The sequence below is a fragment of the Haliotis asinina genome, chromosome 15, assembly GCF_037392515.1.
Source record: "Haliotis asinina isolate JCU_RB_2024 chromosome 15, JCU_Hal_asi_v2, whole genome shotgun sequence".
NCBI classification, from domain to species: Eukaryota; Metazoa; Mollusca; class Gastropoda; order Lepetellida; family Haliotidae; genus Haliotis; species Haliotis asinina.
Window position 1 is genome coordinate 33,897,984 of NC_090294.1, and position 18,859 is coordinate 33,916,842.

General features: G+C 39.4%; 1 protein-coding gene across 1 annotated transcript in view; it reads left to right on the plus strand.

Annotated features, from left to right (window-relative positions):
- Window positions 1–18,859, plus strand: part of LOC137266456 (uncharacterized) — a 303,788-nt gene that overhangs the window by 203,126 nt on the left and 81,803 nt on the right. The window contains exons 126-140 of the mRNA XM_067801954.1: window positions 213–327; window positions 454–1,107; window positions 1,510–1,727; window positions 2,337–2,429; window positions 2,952–3,335; window positions 3,471–3,547; window positions 3,671–3,734; window positions 3,917–4,126; window positions 4,912–5,026; window positions 10,075–10,183; window positions 11,079–11,254; window positions 11,598–11,704; window positions 12,322–12,465; window positions 14,227–14,404; window positions 14,687–14,877. Coding sequence (XP_067658055.1) covers window positions 213–327; window positions 454–1,107; window positions 1,510–1,727; window positions 2,337–2,429; window positions 2,952–3,335; window positions 3,471–3,547; window positions 3,671–3,734; window positions 3,917–4,126; window positions 4,912–5,026; window positions 10,075–10,183; window positions 11,079–11,254; window positions 11,598–11,704; window positions 12,322–12,465; window positions 14,227–14,404; window positions 14,687–14,877 — 2,835 coding nt within the window. The remainder of the gene's footprint in view (window positions 1–212; window positions 328–453; window positions 1,108–1,509; window positions 1,728–2,336; window positions 2,430–2,951; window positions 3,336–3,470; window positions 3,548–3,670; window positions 3,735–3,916; window positions 4,127–4,911; window positions 5,027–10,074; window positions 10,184–11,078; window positions 11,255–11,597; window positions 11,705–12,321; window positions 12,466–14,226; window positions 14,405–14,686; window positions 14,878–18,859) is intronic.

Sequence of the window (18,859 nt, forward strand, 5' to 3'; positions counted from 1 at the left end):
ATTCTGTGGTATGCTTGAATGTGACTAAAAACACAGTGTAAAACCAATATTAGACTTCCACGGAAAAACTAACATGATTTCACCAGCTGTTGCTCTAACTATCGGGACATTACCATACTCTGTTTCAACAGTGGTGAGACATGGAGACATTTAACAATTTAACAGTTTTATGACAATGATGAGGTCCTTGAAATTTATCTGTGATTCTCCAGGATGACGTCTGTAGAATTGACTCCAAGTGCTTTGCTGATGGATTCTTCAACCCTGAAAACCCAGATGAAATGTGCAACCTTGTCATCTCTTCGACACTATGGACAGCAATCAGAGGTATACATCCTGTTCTGTGTTAATACCAAATTGAACATGTTGATTCTCAGAAAAGTGAGTAATGCTGATTGTACATCCATGTACAGATGAACTTGATTATGTGAAGGTGTGTTCCCTTATTTTCAGTTGACAGTATTGAGGAGCAGAGACTAACATGGCAGAGAACCATTGGTAACATTTTAGTAACTTCACTGGGAAACATCACAACTGCAGGTGGTGTGACACTGACCAGAAACATCCGCAACCGCTTTTCATTGGAGTTGGATGGTAGTACACAGTACCTCGATCTGTCAGGCTTGCGGTCAATCAGAGACAGTTGTTTGTTCTCTCCAAGTCAGTGCAGACTTGGATTTACCTTCCTGTTCACCATCAAGTTCATTCAGTTGGAGGACAACACATACATTATCACAAATGGTGGAGACATGCTAGACTCAACAGGATTGGCCGTGTACTACAGACGAAACAGGCTGTATATTACTGTTAGCACACGGATACAGGAATGGACAGTGTACATCTACAAAAAGGACATTGTCATCAACAAATACCAAGATTATGAAATTTCATGGAATTTACAGCATGGGCTATCCTGCTCTCTTGATGGAAGACTTATACAAAAATCGAAAAGGTTCAAAAAGCGAAATGTTGCAAATGTCATACGAAGAAGTTTCTTCTTTGGACGCCCAGTTGGAGAAAGTGGTAGATATGCTAGGTGTGTCCTTGAGCAGTGGCAGATGGTGTTTGCTTCCAAAGAGGTCGCAGACAAGCTGGACATCCCACTAGGTGAGCTAAACACAGGCTCATCAGGGATGAGAATTCTAGGGGAGTCTGAGGAATTCTGTGTATTTGATGGCACTGGTGTTGTTCATGATATATGTTATATTTGTTTTAATTGACATGACTCCAAAGAGGCCCAGCCCATTTTCCTCTTTTCTCACTCATACCCATTCTCATCCATGAGCTCATATACAGGACAGATCACACTGATGTCTGTTTAGAAATATATTTAACTGAAAATGTGAGCAGTTTGTATAAAAGTGCACAATCAAACATCTTTTTGTATTTCTGTCAGTTTGATAAGATGAATTGCACAGGAAATGATAATGGTGCAACATCATCCTGATTATACACATTGATCACATTGTCATTGGTTCTGCTGTAATGTCCTTGTACTGTGTGTTGCAGGCTACCCGAAGCTTCTCTCACCACCAAAGATAGAGATAGAAATGACGGAAGCTGGAGCTCACTTCCTGTGCCGCTTCTCATTAGTGAAAGGTCTCAGTGTTAAATATGATGTGGCATATTATGTGGATGAAGAACGACTTCTCAATGAAACTGTCTCAGGAGATGCTATACCAGCCCTCAACCAGACCATCTATTCAAATGTCAAACTTGGAAGTCAGGTATTAGTCACATCCAATCAAACATATGTGTATTGTTTTGAAAAATATGAAATATAGCCTATCTGTGGGTGTACGATTTTAATACCTCTTATATTGCTAATAACTGAGAAAAGTTTGAGAAAAGATGTCTGGATAGATTAAGAACATATATTATAACTTACATTGTGACAAAGATCACACTGGTCAAATAAACCAAATGTCAAATTACCCAAAGTGCACTTCAAATTAGTTTTGCATGTACACACCATGCAAGGTTTACAAACTTTCTTTCATAGCAGGTTTTTTCACATGGTTTATAGCAAGGCTTCATTTTTTCAAAGGAATATATGTTGTGAATGTCAAGCTTGGATTGAAAACTCGCAGACCAAATTTCAAATTCAGGTAAAGATGATCATCAGTGATAAAACATTTTGGACTGCGAGGTGAATGCTTTGAAGCCCATTTCTGGTCTCCAAACCTGTGACATTGGTGGAAAATTGCTGCAAGCTACATAAAACATGCTTGCTTGCTCACTCACTCACTCACTCACTCACTCACTCACTCACTCACTCACTCACTCACTCACTCACTTGCATGCCTCCAGCTCATGTAACATACCATGTATTTCAGATGTACTGTGCTGTTGCTGTATGTCGGAGTGAGGATTGTGAGGCGACTCGAGGTGATGTGATGCGGAGTCCAGTCATCACACTTGGATTTCAGGTAGTATTACACTCTTTGTTTCAGAATATAGACTCAAATCTTGAAGGCTGAGATTTCTAATTTTGTCAGAGTGATTATAAATTAGATGATAAATATTATGAAGTGCTGCTCAACACTTTGATGTAGTTGTTCAATGTTATGTGTAATGATGTTTGGAGTGCAATCTTGATAGTTAGTAAGTGAGAAGATGTTGAAATATTATACATCACATTGATTGACTATTAATACATCCTGTTGAGAATCTTAAACCAATTTTGACTGAAGGAATTAAAGTGACCATTTCCTGTTTCCTTACTTGAGTGTTTGAATGTTGTTTTACATGTGAATGAAGTTCAAACTGTATTTGGCTTTGGAACTTAATTATTTTTTAATGTTCCTGTTGTGTAAATTGCTTTTGAAAAAGCCAAGTTGCACATGTATCATGATATTGTTTATAGCTGCAAAAGCTGTGTGATTAGTGTTATATCCAGTGACAACCCTGAGTTCTAGTGTCTACTCTTGCACTCATGTCTTCCATCACAGATTCTGACCAAGTCGGTTACTATTAACGAAGGGTCCGTTGGCCACATTGATGTCCGAGCAAACATTCCCCCATCCTTCTTCTGCCCAGCAACTGAGAAAGAAACCTGCGTGGTGAAGCTTCATGCAGGAATCCGTGCCAGCAAGGAGAAGAAATGCCCTGACAAGTCAGTCATCCCACAAGCTGTATTGTCATGGCAGCACATGGCGTCCACACCATTCTGTGGCCTTGTGTTGCAAGAAGAGAAATGGCAGCAAAATCACAGCATTGTAGTTAAAGGTGTCATTGATGGTGTTAAGGACAAGGATCAAGAGCGTTCAGTCAGTGTGTGGGCTACAGTTACATCTGTGACTAACTCAAAACAACTTCAACTTGGAAATGTCAAGGTAAGTCATACTCATTCAAAGAATGATGATATAGTCAATGGAAACTGTACTACATACATGCAATAGATACTACAACTGATTCATTCAGTGGACAGGCATTCAGTGATGGCTCACACTACATAATGGTCCTTACAGGTCACTGTTAAAGACATGGATGACAACTCTGTGTGCATGTCAGTCAACGATCCTCATCTCCACACCTTTGATAACAGGTGAGTTGATATTAAAAGAGAATATTTGGTTGTGTTTGTCTGTTTACGTGTTGCATTTACAAAGTGTTTTGTGTATGTGTGTGGAGTTCACTTGCATCTTACAGCTAATATTTTATATTCCAGGAAGTATAACAATTTCTTTGAGGGTGAATTTGTGTTTGCCAACATCAAGGACTCTAATACCAAGGTAACAATAGCTTATCTGTGTTTTCTTTTGTCCTTTTGAGATATGATTAGATGTCCTTTTAGTTACCATCTTATAGCTGTACATGTCAACTTTCAGTAGAATGTTTTAGGTAATGTTTGAGTATACAGTGTGACTGACACATTGTGGTTTGCATGTCTGATGCATTTATCCTGTTGCTTCAGATACACACCTTCTACCGCAGCTGCAACAGGCGGGCATCATGTAACTGTGCAGTTGCTGCGAAAGTGGATGATGACGTCATCCTTTTTGATAAATGTGGAGCAATGCGTGGTCAGGAGGGAAAGGACTACCCCATGACTGTCAAACTTTACAAAAATGGGGATCTCACACCAGGACTTTCTGTATACAGAAAAAAGAATGAACAGTATAATGTAAGTGTTTTCATGCTTTTGTCCCATTGACACATATAACATATTCAATCATAGCAGAAATACCTCTATGTATTGCATATTCATGTATATGCAGAATATATAATGGCATAAGGTGTTGAAACTTTTATTAGTCATAATCATCATGAAATATTCCATATGAAGATGTTTAAGTTTCACTCATATAATTAAGGTTTTAGTTAATATTCAATTTACTTTCATATTAAAAAAATTGTCAAAATGAATGTATGGCTTAAAATGCAAACATTCTTGTTCTCGTGAAATACAGCTGCTGACCAAATGAACACTTAAGCTTATTGGCCAGCAAATAGCAAATCAGAATTTTTCCCCATTTAGCCATCTTGAATCTGGTCAGTATTTTCTGTGCCTGTTGGCCAATTTGTGTAGCATTTTGCAAATGTTAATGCATGGAAATGTGGATTGACCAGATTTAGACAATTAATTACAAAGGGCATTGTTTTACTTCTGCTTAATCTGTTCATGCCCATATTTGTTCACACCAGGGAGCCTGTACACGTTGTTTTCAATGAAAAGAGCACCCAAAACATTGCAGGCTATGAGTTTCAGTGTTGATTTGTCAATACAGACATGTTATAGTGACCATCAGTAGCGAGATGAAAGGACCCAACTATTGTACACATTAAGATTTCATTCTGTATTGTTTATAACAGTTTTGGCAAAATCATGCACAAAGTAATCAACTCTTCACTATCTGCTACAACTATAATCAGATCAAAGCTACTGCAGTGTGGGCTGTGTGTTGCCAGGTCTACCTGCCTAATGGCTTCATGCTGAAGGTGAAGGTGCAGAAACGTGGCCGCAGTAGGAACTTTATCAATGTATACCTGACAGCGTCTGCTGCTGGCTTGAACAAGACTGAAGGTATGGGCACTCCAGTAATATTGCGGTATAGTCAGAGTAACTGTTAACAGTCAATCAATCAAACTTAATTTCTGTACAAAGGCCATCGGGCCCACATACATACAGTTTCAACATACAACACAAATTACATGTACGTGTATGTATACACGCCCATCCACATACATATATACACATACTGTGAACTTACAATGTGGGTTAGTAAGGGTAAAATCTATAAGCGTATGATATCATACAAATATGTGATGTGGTATTTAATATAATCAATCTTGTAATAACTTACATTTGCGTTCATAAGAGTGCATTATATATAGACCGAGCATTTTCGAACTATGTACGTTATTTGTCAGAAGTAGATTCTTAAAGTTAGACATGTTCGCAATGAGGTAAATATTTACGAAGTAAATCATCATATCTTGGACAAATGATAGTAGAATGGTATTCGTCCCCTAGGCCTCCTGAACAGACAGGACATGTTCTCAGATTTGTGTGAATTTTATACCATTGTCCTTCATTAAATCTTAACCGAAATAATCCACCTCTAAATCCAACTAAATATTCATGTAATTTGTAATCTGCAATTTCAAATAAGTATTTTTCAGGGTTTATTAAGGGTTTGAATTCTCTGTACAATTTCCAACAGTTTGTGAAAGCCAAATAAATCCAAATCCATAAGAAAAGGAGCAAGTACCGTATTTTTGAAGCCCATGTCTCTTAACCTAACTCATCAAGATCAACTAACATTTCATAGACTTTCTTTGGAATTCAATCTTTATACATAGTTGTTATTTTAATCCAGTAATTTAGATAACGGGCAGCTGCGTTTACAAAAATGGGATTACAGCCACATTCACCATACACCACTGCGTTAGGTGTCTGAGATCCAACTTTTAAGTATCATTTACAAGCAGAAAGATGTATTTTCTCAATACATTCATATTTTTTATAAGCCCACATTTCTGAAGCATATAATAGTATTCATTGTATTTGACTATCAAATATTTTGAAAAAGATATCCGTGGTAACGCACCAATTTTTCTAAGTTTGCCATTTAATTCCATTAATGCTTTTTTGCCACGTAAGGAGAGGTCTGATAATGACTTGCTGCAGCTAACACTGCAGGTGAACAGAAAACAGATACTTATAGCTATTGACTACTTTCAGATTATTACCTTTAAAGTACAATGCATCTGTACCTTTAAGTCTACATCCCCTCCTAAATACAACAATATTAATATAATAACTGAATTCCATGAAGTCCAGAACGGTAGAACTGACTTCTTTTCCATACAGAGTACCATAATTCCTATATTTCTATAGCTGTTCAGTATCTGAGTTTGCATTAGAAAATGCTAATATACATTTACAATGTTTGCAACTGAGTTCTTGATGTAATTGTTTATTGAACCATTTCAACGTTTACTGTATAGTCTCAGCCTCATGATAGGAGCAAGATACATTCCAGGTTCCAGGAGTTACACTATCCAGGCCAAACCAGCCATCCATCTTGACATTAAAATGGATAGAGGAGTTAAACACATCAAAAGCACCAACATAAAACTTAAATATGGTCCTTCAACATCTGTCCAGCAATGTTTGTGAACCTCTTCAACAAGTAGACTTTGAGTTTTTCAGCCCGAAGACTGTACTTCTTCAGGCTTTTGCAGCAGCAGCAAGGATGTCAGAAATTCAACTTCTGTAGAACAAGACTTTATACTGGCGAACATGCTTCAATCCATTTGCGATTATGATGGATTGCATAGCAAAAAATCATCTTCCAGGACAAACTGACATAATTGTTCTGACATCTAATTTAGGAGCAGAAGATTAAATTTATCACTCTATCATCAAAACTTCTGCAAAAGTTTCCAGAACTGCTATGTCATTAGGCATCCAATTCTCACATAGTAAGGCAGTAGCATGCATGCTAGTGCGTTATAGCACATCCATTATGGAATGATTTTTCTGGATGTCCATTACTGTCAAATGATATTGCTGGTATTTACCAGTTTGGATCTTTGTCTGTTGTGCACTAATTGACTGTTGAAGATCATTCTCATCCACAGTCACACTGAGACAACAGAACCAAAAACTGAGACCACATGCCCCCTGTTTTGCTATGTAATTGAGGGCATGAGTGATACAATTCAGTTAAAAATCCACACAATCTTTATGATTTACTTCTTTAAACTTGGTGGTACCCCTTTTCAAGATTCAAGAAGATTGGAATTACATGTACAGTATATGAATTCAGAATGAGGTTGCTGACCACCATCTACCGACAGATTATAGCTAATAGTATGGGTATAAAATCTGTAATTTTCCCTTATCCTGACTCATGCTTGTTACACTTATCTCCTACCTCTATGCAAAGATAGTGGAACACTTGAAATCCCTTGAAGATCCCTTTTAATTGAAACGGGCGTACAATGTACTGACCCACCAGAAGCCTCCCTTTCCTGCCAATACAGTCATGTGACCAACATGCTTATCACTCTCTCCTTCATCGCCCGACAGGGATGGTGGGAGGCACTTGGGTTCCCGATATGGCAGCTAAGTGTTTCTTATATTTTGGTCCTTTTTCCAAATTTAGTCGTATTTATATAACTTACAACCCTTCTCCCAGAGGTACAGATTGTCAGCAAGTCAACTCATCATTCAGCATCTGCTAGTCTTTCAACATCTACTTCAGGTACATTTTTCAGAGAGTCTACTTTTGACGCAGACATCCACAGCATCTACAATTAACTGTAGCAGCCGTTTGACACCCACCTCTTCATCCAACAATTCACCACTAATGAACATGATGAAGCTGATGGAGCGGCCATTTGAAGAAGAACAGAAGCATCAGTCATCATCTACTTAGTCTCCCAGTGTGAGACTTCAACAGTTGCTATACTTCCATCAGATGAAAAGGATGCATTGTGTGGAGACTCTCATTCTTGAAGATCATCACCATCAGCTGTATCACCTTGTTGCAGTTTGGACGATGCATCCTTCATTGACTCGGTGATTGCAAACCCTAACGTATCCTGCTACAGTTGCAAGGATTCTCCAAATGTATCCCCTGATTGTCGGTGATGTCAGCTGCATTCGTCAGATGAGGACTCCATGTGCAAGTCTATGTCCAAGCCCCAGAAGAGGTTGTCATCAGAATCGATGTCATCTGAACCAAGAAGTTGAAGTCATCTATGTCCTCAAAGACTAAATCTTCAACTACTAGATCGTTGCTGAATCAATGGTTCAGTTCTTTTATGGAGTCTCTCAGTGACGACATCGTCCCACTTGATGAACAAGTTGCCTATCAAGAGCCTTTGCTCATACTCCCTGAGGTACAGAGGATCAGAAAGACAGATCAAGATTTAGCGTCTGCTAAATGCATCTGAATCTGGAACAGCGTTGCAATCTTCAGAGAGTCTACTGTCAATGCAGATATCCAAGGCATTGACAGTGCATCATCTGCACGAACATCATTTGAATCTTCTGCGAATCTGCGTAAGTCATCATTTACTACAGGTGCCTTGCTTGACGGTTCAGCCGCAAGTGTAGTTCCACTGGATGAAGAGGATGCTTCATGTGAATGTTCTCATTGATGAATATTATCACCATCAGCTGTATAATCTTGATGCAGTTTGGATGACTCACCTTGCAAAGCCAGTGAGCGCATACACATATCCTTTTACAGCTGCAAGGATTCACTAACTGCATCCCCTTATCATCACAGACGTCATCATTGCTCTCATTTTCATTGGATGTGGACTTCAAATACAGGCCTGCGCAGAAGCACTCACAGAATGATGACCATTTTGGGGATGCACACAGACATGAAGATGCCTCTGATGATCGACGCAGGGACAACACTCTTTGAACCTTTCCGGACCACTTGCAAATGCATTCATGGAAGAATAGAGACGGGTTCCCTACATGCTTTGTCAGGACACTATGGCTTGAGATATGTGTCATCATCACCATTGAACACGGATATACATACTTCACAAGAGCATGTGTGCATGCATGCTCACATATGCAGGCATTCAGGGAATGCAGATTATTCTTCTAGACTGATGCATGCAGAAAGAGCATTCCAACATTCAGTGTTTAATGCCAGTAGATTCCAACTTCAAAGAGGATAAAATGATCCTATCTACTCTACTTAGTTTGAAGAAGGATCAACAATTCATCTCAAAGCATCTGGCACTTACATGTGATCATCGTGCACCAGCAGTGAGGAATTGAACAATATTATTTACAACTGCTTTTTACATCACGTATAATGTTTGCTAACCACTATCTACATTTACATTGCCATGAAAGATGTCACTGACATTTAGCAGTTTGGGCCATTTGTTGTTCACAAAGGCGCTGAGTTTAACTCACCCTTTTAGCACATGACCTTTTTTCACGTGACCAAGACCTTCTGTAGAGTGTAATGGTACAGTATAACTGCGTACTTGTAATGAAGATACTTCTAGATTTCAATAGAAATCTTGACATACAGTCGCATTAGACACTAGCAGGGCCCTATCTGTTCTATATATCATCACGTTCCAGTCAATGAATGCTTCACAAGAAGACGGGTTTGACTGGATGTGATTCCCCCCCTATTTCGGATATGAATATTGGAAGAACAGGACTGCTGTTATAGTTCCTGAAGGGGCAAGTACTGGACATAAGAATATGACAGCTAACAGAATCCAGCGTGGCCTCACCTACTGCCATTTCTGTCAGATTCTGTAAGCATAATAAGCAGTCAGGATAAGGATATGTAATTTTCTGAATAAAATTGATATTTTATACTTTTCCTGACTCATGGTGTCAAGCCCTCCCAACTGCACGCTGAATTGTATGTCCATTTCAATTAGAAGAGAACTTTAAGGGATTTCAAGTGTTCAATATCTTCGCACAGAGGGAGGACATAAGCAAATTAAGCATGAGTCAGGATAAGTATAAAATATCAATTTTACTCTGAAAATTACATTCTTGGAGAGTGACAGTATTGTTCTATACTTATCCTGTTTCAATGAAATGCTACATCAGTTCTTAAATTCCAGGTTTATGTGGCGTATATGATGGCAACAAGGAAAATGATCTTCTCAAGAAAGATGGTGAAGTGTCTCTTGAAACAAGCAAAGAACCAAAGAACTTTTCACAATCTTGGAGGTAAACCTTGGAACCATTTTAGGGTACACGTCACTGTTTCATACCTTTCATCAATAAGGCATGAGGGTAATGTTACATTATAAGTTTTTCTCTGGTCATAAGGGAAACATTGGTTGATGTACCCTTGATGTCTGTATAGGTTCCCTGTGTCTGAAGAACGTATTTACCTTCCCAAACACCTCAATGTTAATTTTGAATTGTTTGAGGCACAGGTACAAAACTTTTTGTAGCAATCACTAGATTTTGCAGACAACAAGAAGTAGAATTTAGTTATCTCCTTTTCATCAATTTGCTTTTCCAAAACATTGGTAATTTCCATACATCATATGATTCAATGTTATTTGAGATGAAGAAATAAATGCCAGTAAGTACCAAATGAGTTCGTCATTCCCAGTGGGGTACATGGAAAATATTACTCACTTGTAAGTGGGGTACATTGAAAATAACAGAAGAGTGCTTAGCCAGTCAGAAAACGACTGTTTATTCTGAGGCAGGATAAAGACTGTTGTATATTATGTTTGCAATCACTCACTTTTAGGTTCAGCACCCGTCAGGATTTGTGAGGTTATTTCTTTTATTGTAATATACCAGGTACTTGTGATTCTTAAGCATGGCATAGGGACTCCTTGTGGGATTTTTGTTCTGTAGTGATGTGAAGAGAATGGGTGCAGCAGGCTCTTTATTATCTGGTATTGTCTACCAACTCAGATACTCCAGTGCCTGTGATACAACCCTAGGGCAAGTAATACCATTGAAGGCAGGATCGCTTTACCCATGGTATCTTCATTCACTTGCCAAACCACTGGTCAGGGAGTATAGCAGTGACAAGGATGTATGCAAATAATCTAAGGATTTAGAATTATACACAATGGCAAGTATTGTTTGATGTTTACAGGGTATCAGAAGAAGATTCCCTGTATGATGGCTTCTGTGGTGTAGCATTGTCAGAGGCATCTACAGCATCCCAGGTGTACTGTGACTGTGTGTATGGGGAAGAGGATGTGTGTGCCAGGGGTAAGGACATCTTCTCATGTGAGCAGGACCATGGCCGTGGAGGAAACAAGAGGAAAGGTTAGTTTTTAGTGAGTTATAAACATGGATCACATTAGGTGCTTAGTGTCCCATCTTCAGATTTCACATATTAACTCACTGTTGTAAAGGATCAACAGTTAAAGCTTTTTCAATGCTCAAAACACTGCTCTATTTCCCTCAAAAGTAATTTAATGCATCTACCCTAATGAATGTCATTACTTGCAATATGGTACTGATGATGAATGTCATTACTTGCAATATGGTACTGATGTCAGTAGTGACAGGTCTAAACTGACCTATATATGGCGACTGACACATAGTCAGCCAGTGTGGTGAAGGTCATGCTGAATGTGTTTTCAATGATACTCTCATCTGTTCACAGGCAAGGACATAACACAAACCCTTCTAGAAGAGGCCATTGTTCCACTCAAATGTACCTCAGTTGAACCAAGAACCACCTTTGAGTTTAACATTACATATGTACATCAGGTAAGGGTTGATCCCACTGAACTTAATGTGTTTAGACCCATGTATTTGTGGTGCAGCAAATTTTAATTTTAATTTTCAAAAGGTTCTTGTTTTTGGCAGCTGTAAAAGATCATTACTATTTTCCTTGTACATATGAAAAAACGTAATAAAGTCATAATCATCTATCATTTTAAAATTTTACAAAATTTCAATAAAATGTTGATAAACTATCTTCCTGATGATGTTTAGATTTTGTAGTAGTAGGAATATTTTCAGAATTTCCTTCAACGATCTTGCAGTTTCTTACATTGTTCTTACGACCTGATCCCAACAAATGTGTGCTTACTTATGCCCACATTCTGGTCATTATGCTTCTTATCTCACTATATACACCCTCTATGTTGAAATTGAAATTTGTTCTTCTTTGGGATTTATCATTGTGAAATTTGATGTGGGTTTAGTTTATTAATATCTTTGTGCAGTGACAATTGTAACAAAACATGACATTTCCTTTATGTCCTTCACACAGCCTCAAATATCAAGTTAAAACTACTTTTTTCAACATACCCTGAAAGTAGTGATAACTGAATGTTGATTGTTTTGAGTCTACTGATCAGGTATTGTTTTCATGTTTTCAGTTCATTGATTTTGGCATCACAGAACTTGAAGCTGAAGATTTCTGTAGGTCACAAGTACAGCTATCTCAATCAGTTCAGACATGCAAGGGAATCATAGAGACAAACTTTAAACTGGCTGTAGATTTCTGTGTAGAAGATTTGATGGTGAGTTACAAAAACATACAAGGCATGGTGTACCAGTAACTGTATAAATATTTCTGATGCCATTTGAATTAATGATTTGTTAATAATGGTAATAATGACAGGTAGAGCTTTGGAGCAAAATACATAAGGAGAAAAGTCATGTGTAATCTTTATAGGGATATATTCAGCAAATAAAGGTATATGGCCATCTCCCACTCTTGCGGGTTTCCTATTGTTGTGGTAAACATATTTTCTGCCAGGATCACCATTCATACAAAAAAAACTGTTTGTAAGATTTTTTCAGCTGATCCGTAAGTATTACAGGAATAGGAAATGTCAATATACATGCTATTAGAAATATTAGGTGCAAGGTTTTATATATCCTGTTTCTTTTCAAGAATTGACATCTTTGTGAGCATTACATCATGTAATATTAATGAGTGAAGTCAGTCTGCATTTGTGTTTAGTAGTCTTGAAAACAACTGGCATTTGGCTTTGGTTCATCTCACTGAAGACCCCGATTTGTGGTGTAATTATTGAGTCCATAAATGTTCACTCTGACGCGTCTAAATGCCATTTTTTTAATTAATCTTCACATGATAATGAGAAACAAGACAAATCTTTAATAAGAAGGGGTAATAACATGTCGTGAGGGACGATTTGTAATTCCTATCGGTCAAATCCTTTCCCTGGTTCGTCTTGCAAGTAATACAAATTTGGTTCACTGTGACTTCATTGTTGATCGCTGACACCACACGTGGTAAGTGCACCACTCATTCTGTCCATCGTTTTTTGGGGTTGACCATTTCTCGGGCATACTGATGTCTGAACAAATGGCTCCCATAAACTCACGTCCGGGATCAATCTGAAATTTGGACGGCCAGGTCAAGGGACTGCATTTGTAGATCCATTCTAAAGCCTGTCGACTTGTCTTGAATCTTTGCTTGTTAACGTTTTGCTTCCTTGTAGTGACTGGCCACATCCATAATGGTCAGGGCGTACTTATACATTTTGTTTCTCACCCTGTCATGTGGTGGGAACAGGAGATCGGCTTGATGGGTGGAATGGGGTATGACATTGTCGAACTTTCTTCTCAGGATGTATAGGGGAGCCAGCAGGTAGACTTGCCAGATGGCTTGTTTATGGAGCCAAGCTTAGGTGGTAGGCTCGGTGAAGCAAGCAGCTTTCAAGCAGCAAGTTTCAGGATAGCACCCCCACCTCTCCTGTATCTGCATGGGCTAAAGTAAACCTTCCCCATGATGTATTCATGCTATCATTCATTCAACAGTCTGTCTCGATGCATCGAGTGGAGTTTCCTTTATTGGGGTCTCGGAAACATCCAACATGTCTAGGCAGACTGTTGGTATCCATAGCTATGGGTTAATTTCAGGGAGAGAAAGGATGTATTGAGGGTCTGCAAAACAATTTCAACGATCCAGGAAGCTTTCTCCAGTTACTACACTTCATGTAATCAGTTATTTCACGCAACAATTATTTCTAGAGTTCATCTTGAGGTAATCATGTTGGCAAAGATCGTGTACTTCCGATATGTAAATGAACTACCTCTTGACACCCGGGCTTGTTTCTGATTGGTTGTTAAAGTAGGTTGGCAAAGATCGTATATTTCCACTATGCAAATGAAAGTTACTGAAAAAACTTGTATTTCCCATCACTTATTACAGATGGGGCACTTTTAGTGTCACGTGATTTAATGCCTCCTGCTTGCTAATGAATTACTAAATAGATTTTTATCATGACTGTACAATGTATGTCATGTTGCAGATAACTGGGAACTTCACATGGATGGAGGTGTCCCGGGAGAACATCAAGGAGCTGTGTACTATTGCCATAGAGAGGAACACAGACCTGTGGCTTGAAGTTGATGGAGAAACACAACTGCCAGCTGTCATCAACACAATATGCCCCAATGAGTGTAGTAACAATGGCAACTGCACTCTAGGTAACCAAGCCAAATTACTCCATTTGGTTGATCTAGTTATCATAGCTGTCACTGTAAATGAGTGTTTGGGCATGTCTTTGTGTAATATATATACCAGAATGCTAAGATGTATGTGTCATTCTGTCGTATGTTTGGTTCCATTCATTATGACAAGAGGAACTATAAGCCGTTCCATGTAAATAAACATTACAAAAAATGCTGAAAGGTAGGTAGGTAGATATGAACATAAGGGACCTATGGCTAATGATGTTACATGTGGTCACTGATGTTACTGTGTTTCAGGAGAATGTGAGTGTAACACGGGCTATGCAGGCCCTGACTGCTCCATCAACCTCACTCACCCTCCTCAGATCTTCTCCATCAAGGGAGGCTTACTCTGTGACACTTTGCTGTTTCCCTGCAATGTTGTCACAATATTTGGGTTTGGCTTTGCAGAGAATGACAATCTCACCTGTAGCTATAAGAAGATCACGGTCAGTTACTGGAATGATTTAGTGCATAATATATTGAGAGTGCCATGATTGTAACATTTCCTTTAAATACCCTACCTCTATTTCATAAATTCCACAATTTTTTCTTTTCCTGTGTCATGCTTGTTGTGTTTATTATGCTTATCAACTTCCTCTATGCGAAGATAGTGGAACATTTGAAATCCCTTTGAAGTTCCCTTCTTGTAACATGGATGTACAATCACACTCACCCATGAGTAGCCTCCCTGTTTCACGCCAGTATTGGTCACATGAGTTGCCATGTTGGAGGCAGCTTGGGTCCTTAAATAAAATTTTTTGTCACCCTTGGCTTTTGGTCTGTATTAACTGTCTTTATGATGTGAAGTTATTGTTAAAATTTACATACATGTGATGTGTTTGGATATGTATTTCACGGACTGAGATTATGTTCTCAGTTGATGAAATCATGCTCATGGTGCAAGCCATGGCTTTCAGTGGTTGATCTTCATGTATTATGTCCTTCATGCATAGTTGTTCTTCCACTGTGAGCTGTGAACTTACCCAGAATTTATCTGATACCAAATTTGTATCTGTTTGTATCTGTTTACTATTCAGAGATGTGTGAAGGACAAACGGCGTAAGTCATGTCCAGTAATTTGGTTGATAATACGTCTAGTAACAGTGTGCTAACTACTGCAGATATGTTTGCGGTGGATTATCTGGTATACCCCAGGGCCAGGGTCGTGATAACAAGAAGTCTTAGAAGAGGCCATCTTCAGAGCTGATATCAGCTCAACATAATAAGTTGAAGTCATCCACGTCCTCTAAGACTTCATAAGTTTTCATCTACTAAATCATTGCTGAAACCACAGACCATCTCTTTAACAAAGTCCTTGAGCGATGACATCACACCACCGGACAAGTGGGATATCTACGATGAGCCTTCGCTACTACTCCCTGAGGTACAGATCTATTGATCTATTGCTAGACCTTCAACAACTGCATGCGGACCAATACTCCAACCTACTGAGACTCTACCTCCAACACTGGGGTCCACAGCATCTACATCCAATTGGAGCATGTGCACAGGCCTGTGCGGAAACACTCACAGAATGACAACCACTCCAGAGATGCTCACAGACATGAGCATCAGCCCAATGATTGATGCAGGGTTGACGTTTACTGAACCCATTTGTAAGACTTGTGAAGGCATTAATGAAACAATAGAGATGACAGGGGTACACGCCTCTGATCTGCATCAGAGGAGGAGAAAAATATTCAGAATCACATCTCGGATCATGAATGGGTTAGAATTAGGGCCTTCGTCGAAGGAGTCCAATGACTCTCTTACCTACAAGAAAGTCAACTGCGACTTCTCTCAGCCTTGCACCGATTGCAGTGTTTTTTGGGGGTACTGGACAGCTTAGCTGTAGCTGCTGGAGTCTTCCATCCCTAGCCATTCCCGTAACAACCATCTCAAGTGGGTTGTGACTACAATGCTATTGGAAGAATTGGGACATCCTCAATGACGACTATGTCACATAGATCCCATGAGAGGACTGCAATATCCCGCTACAGGCATCACCACTATGCACAAGAGATCCAGTGCTCTTCATGTATTATGCACAGTATCAACAAGACAAACTTCCAACACAAAAGAATTCAACGCAGTTTATCTGCTTAGACCCAAGAGGTTCAGAATGATACATCTACCACAGCTCCAGCACCTTATTCAACAAGATGCGTATTTACACATCTCAATTCATACAAACAAATGTGTGCTTACTTATGCCCACATTCTGGTCATTATGCTTCTTATCTCACTATATACACCCTCTATGTTGAAATTGAAATTTGTTCTTCTTTGGGATTTATCATTGTAAAATTTGATGTGAGTTTAGTTTATTAATATCTTTGTGCAGTGACATGTAACAAAACATGACAGAGTAAAGGAAATCTGTGCTCCTATTCAATGGTCAACACTTCCAGTGGAACGTCCTACCATGTGGAATGTCATTGTCCCCTGGTTGTTTACATGGGTAGACCCATTTAACTAGAAGCATTATTACCAACCTACATTGTCGATGACCATGCAGTGCTTTCTTTCTACCGCATTCAAGTTTATCCAAGATCAGTCAACTCAGACTGCAGCTGACTTCACTTTCAAACTGCTCACACAACTCAGACAGCTTGTATATCTTCTGAAATCAGACATGATCTACAATTCCTAGGGATTGGATTCATTACTCACTGAACCAAGATTCAGGCTATGATAGAGCAAGCACTACTCCCTCCATTACCAGTATGAGGGTGGCAGTGTGACCTTGGTTTACTCACTTCAATGCAGGACCTCACCAGACAGGGAAGACTACAACTACACCCATTACAACAGCTCCTAAATTCTCACCTAACACTTTGGACTGGATTGCTCTACTGGACACACTGAGACCATATCTGCTGTGGTGGAAACGCAGATCAAATGTCTGTGCAGGGACTTATTTGACATACAGGTTCTCCTTCTCTAATGATATTGGCATGACATTTGGACTCGACAAATGTAATAATCTTCATCTGAAACGTGGCAAGGTAGCTAATAATGGATCAGTCAAGTTACAAGGGGGAGGAGTTATTGAGCATCTTGTGGAAGATCAGGCCTGCACCTATCTTAGAATGCAAGTTCCAGGCAAGCTCCAGAATGCCCAGATTCAAGATAAACTTCGGGCCGAGTATAAATCTTATGTAAAGAAAATCTGGAGCTCAGAGCTAAATGCTCAAAACAAGGTCAAAGCCACCAATACTTTTGCTGTGCCAGTCCTCTCCTTTTCCTTTGGAGTAGTCAGTTGGACAAAACAAGACATCCAGAGTCTTGACCGCCTAACCAGAAGGATCATATCTGATAACAGAGCACACCACCCTCGTTCCTCTCTTAATCGTTATATATGCCAATCTGTTGTGGAGGTTGGGGTTTGATTAATGTGGAAGCTCTTCATGATAGAATATTGTTGTGTGCTTTTGCACATATTTATTTATCAGACAATCCTCTGGTGATGCACATCAAGACTCACGATGAAAGCAAGGAATTCCAAAGCTATTTTAAGCATGCCAAGGTTGTTGAACACAATCTGAAATTTCAGGTTGATTTTGTTGATGGCGATGTACTGCTGGATGGTACGGCGATGGGAGTAAACCAGGTGAAGTCACCAAGTCTGCTCAAAGTCGGTCCTTTGTGGAGAAGCTGTCTGAGAAGCCATTGCATCATGTGTACATGCAGTGTGTGGAACAGAACTGCAATCCAACCGACTCCTTCGGCTGGATGAAGTCGTGTTGTCTCAAATGTGAAACTGAGGGCTTTCTTTTTCCTGCTCAGGACCAGTCACTTCCCACTTGAAATCATCAGAATGTGATTCTTAAAGAACATATCAATGTGAAATGTCGTCTTTGCAGTGAATTTACAGAGACTATCCAACACCTTGTCAGTGGAAGTCCTTCCTTGGCACAAACAGCATATCTCAAAAGCCTTAGCCTCAGAAGAATTCCTGCCAACAAACCTGATCATGTCGTTTTTGATAAAGCCAGTGAATATGTCTAAATCATTTAATTTTCTGTCCCTTTTGACAGCAACGTGATTGATAAGATTCAGGAAAAGCACGATAAATATGTGGACCTTGCCTTTGAAATATCTCGCTTGAATCCCAAGTACACTGTCATCAGGCTCCCCATTGTTATCGGTGCTCTTTTTTTTGGTATTGCCTGATCTCTTGGCGCAGATCAGGAGAGTGCCCAGGTTATCCACTAGGAGTACAGCCCTTCTGACAATCTGGGTAATGCAGAAGGCTGCAGTGTTGGGGAGTCTTCATATTCTCCGGAAAGTTCTTGGTGGGTTCAACTAGGCAGTGTTTCCTGGGAGAAGTCCTATTCTCTGTCTAGTCTGCATGTGGTGGGGGCAAGGGCCCTGAGCTGATGATGAACTTTACCAGCCTGACTTGTGCCTGAACCCTCTCTGCTG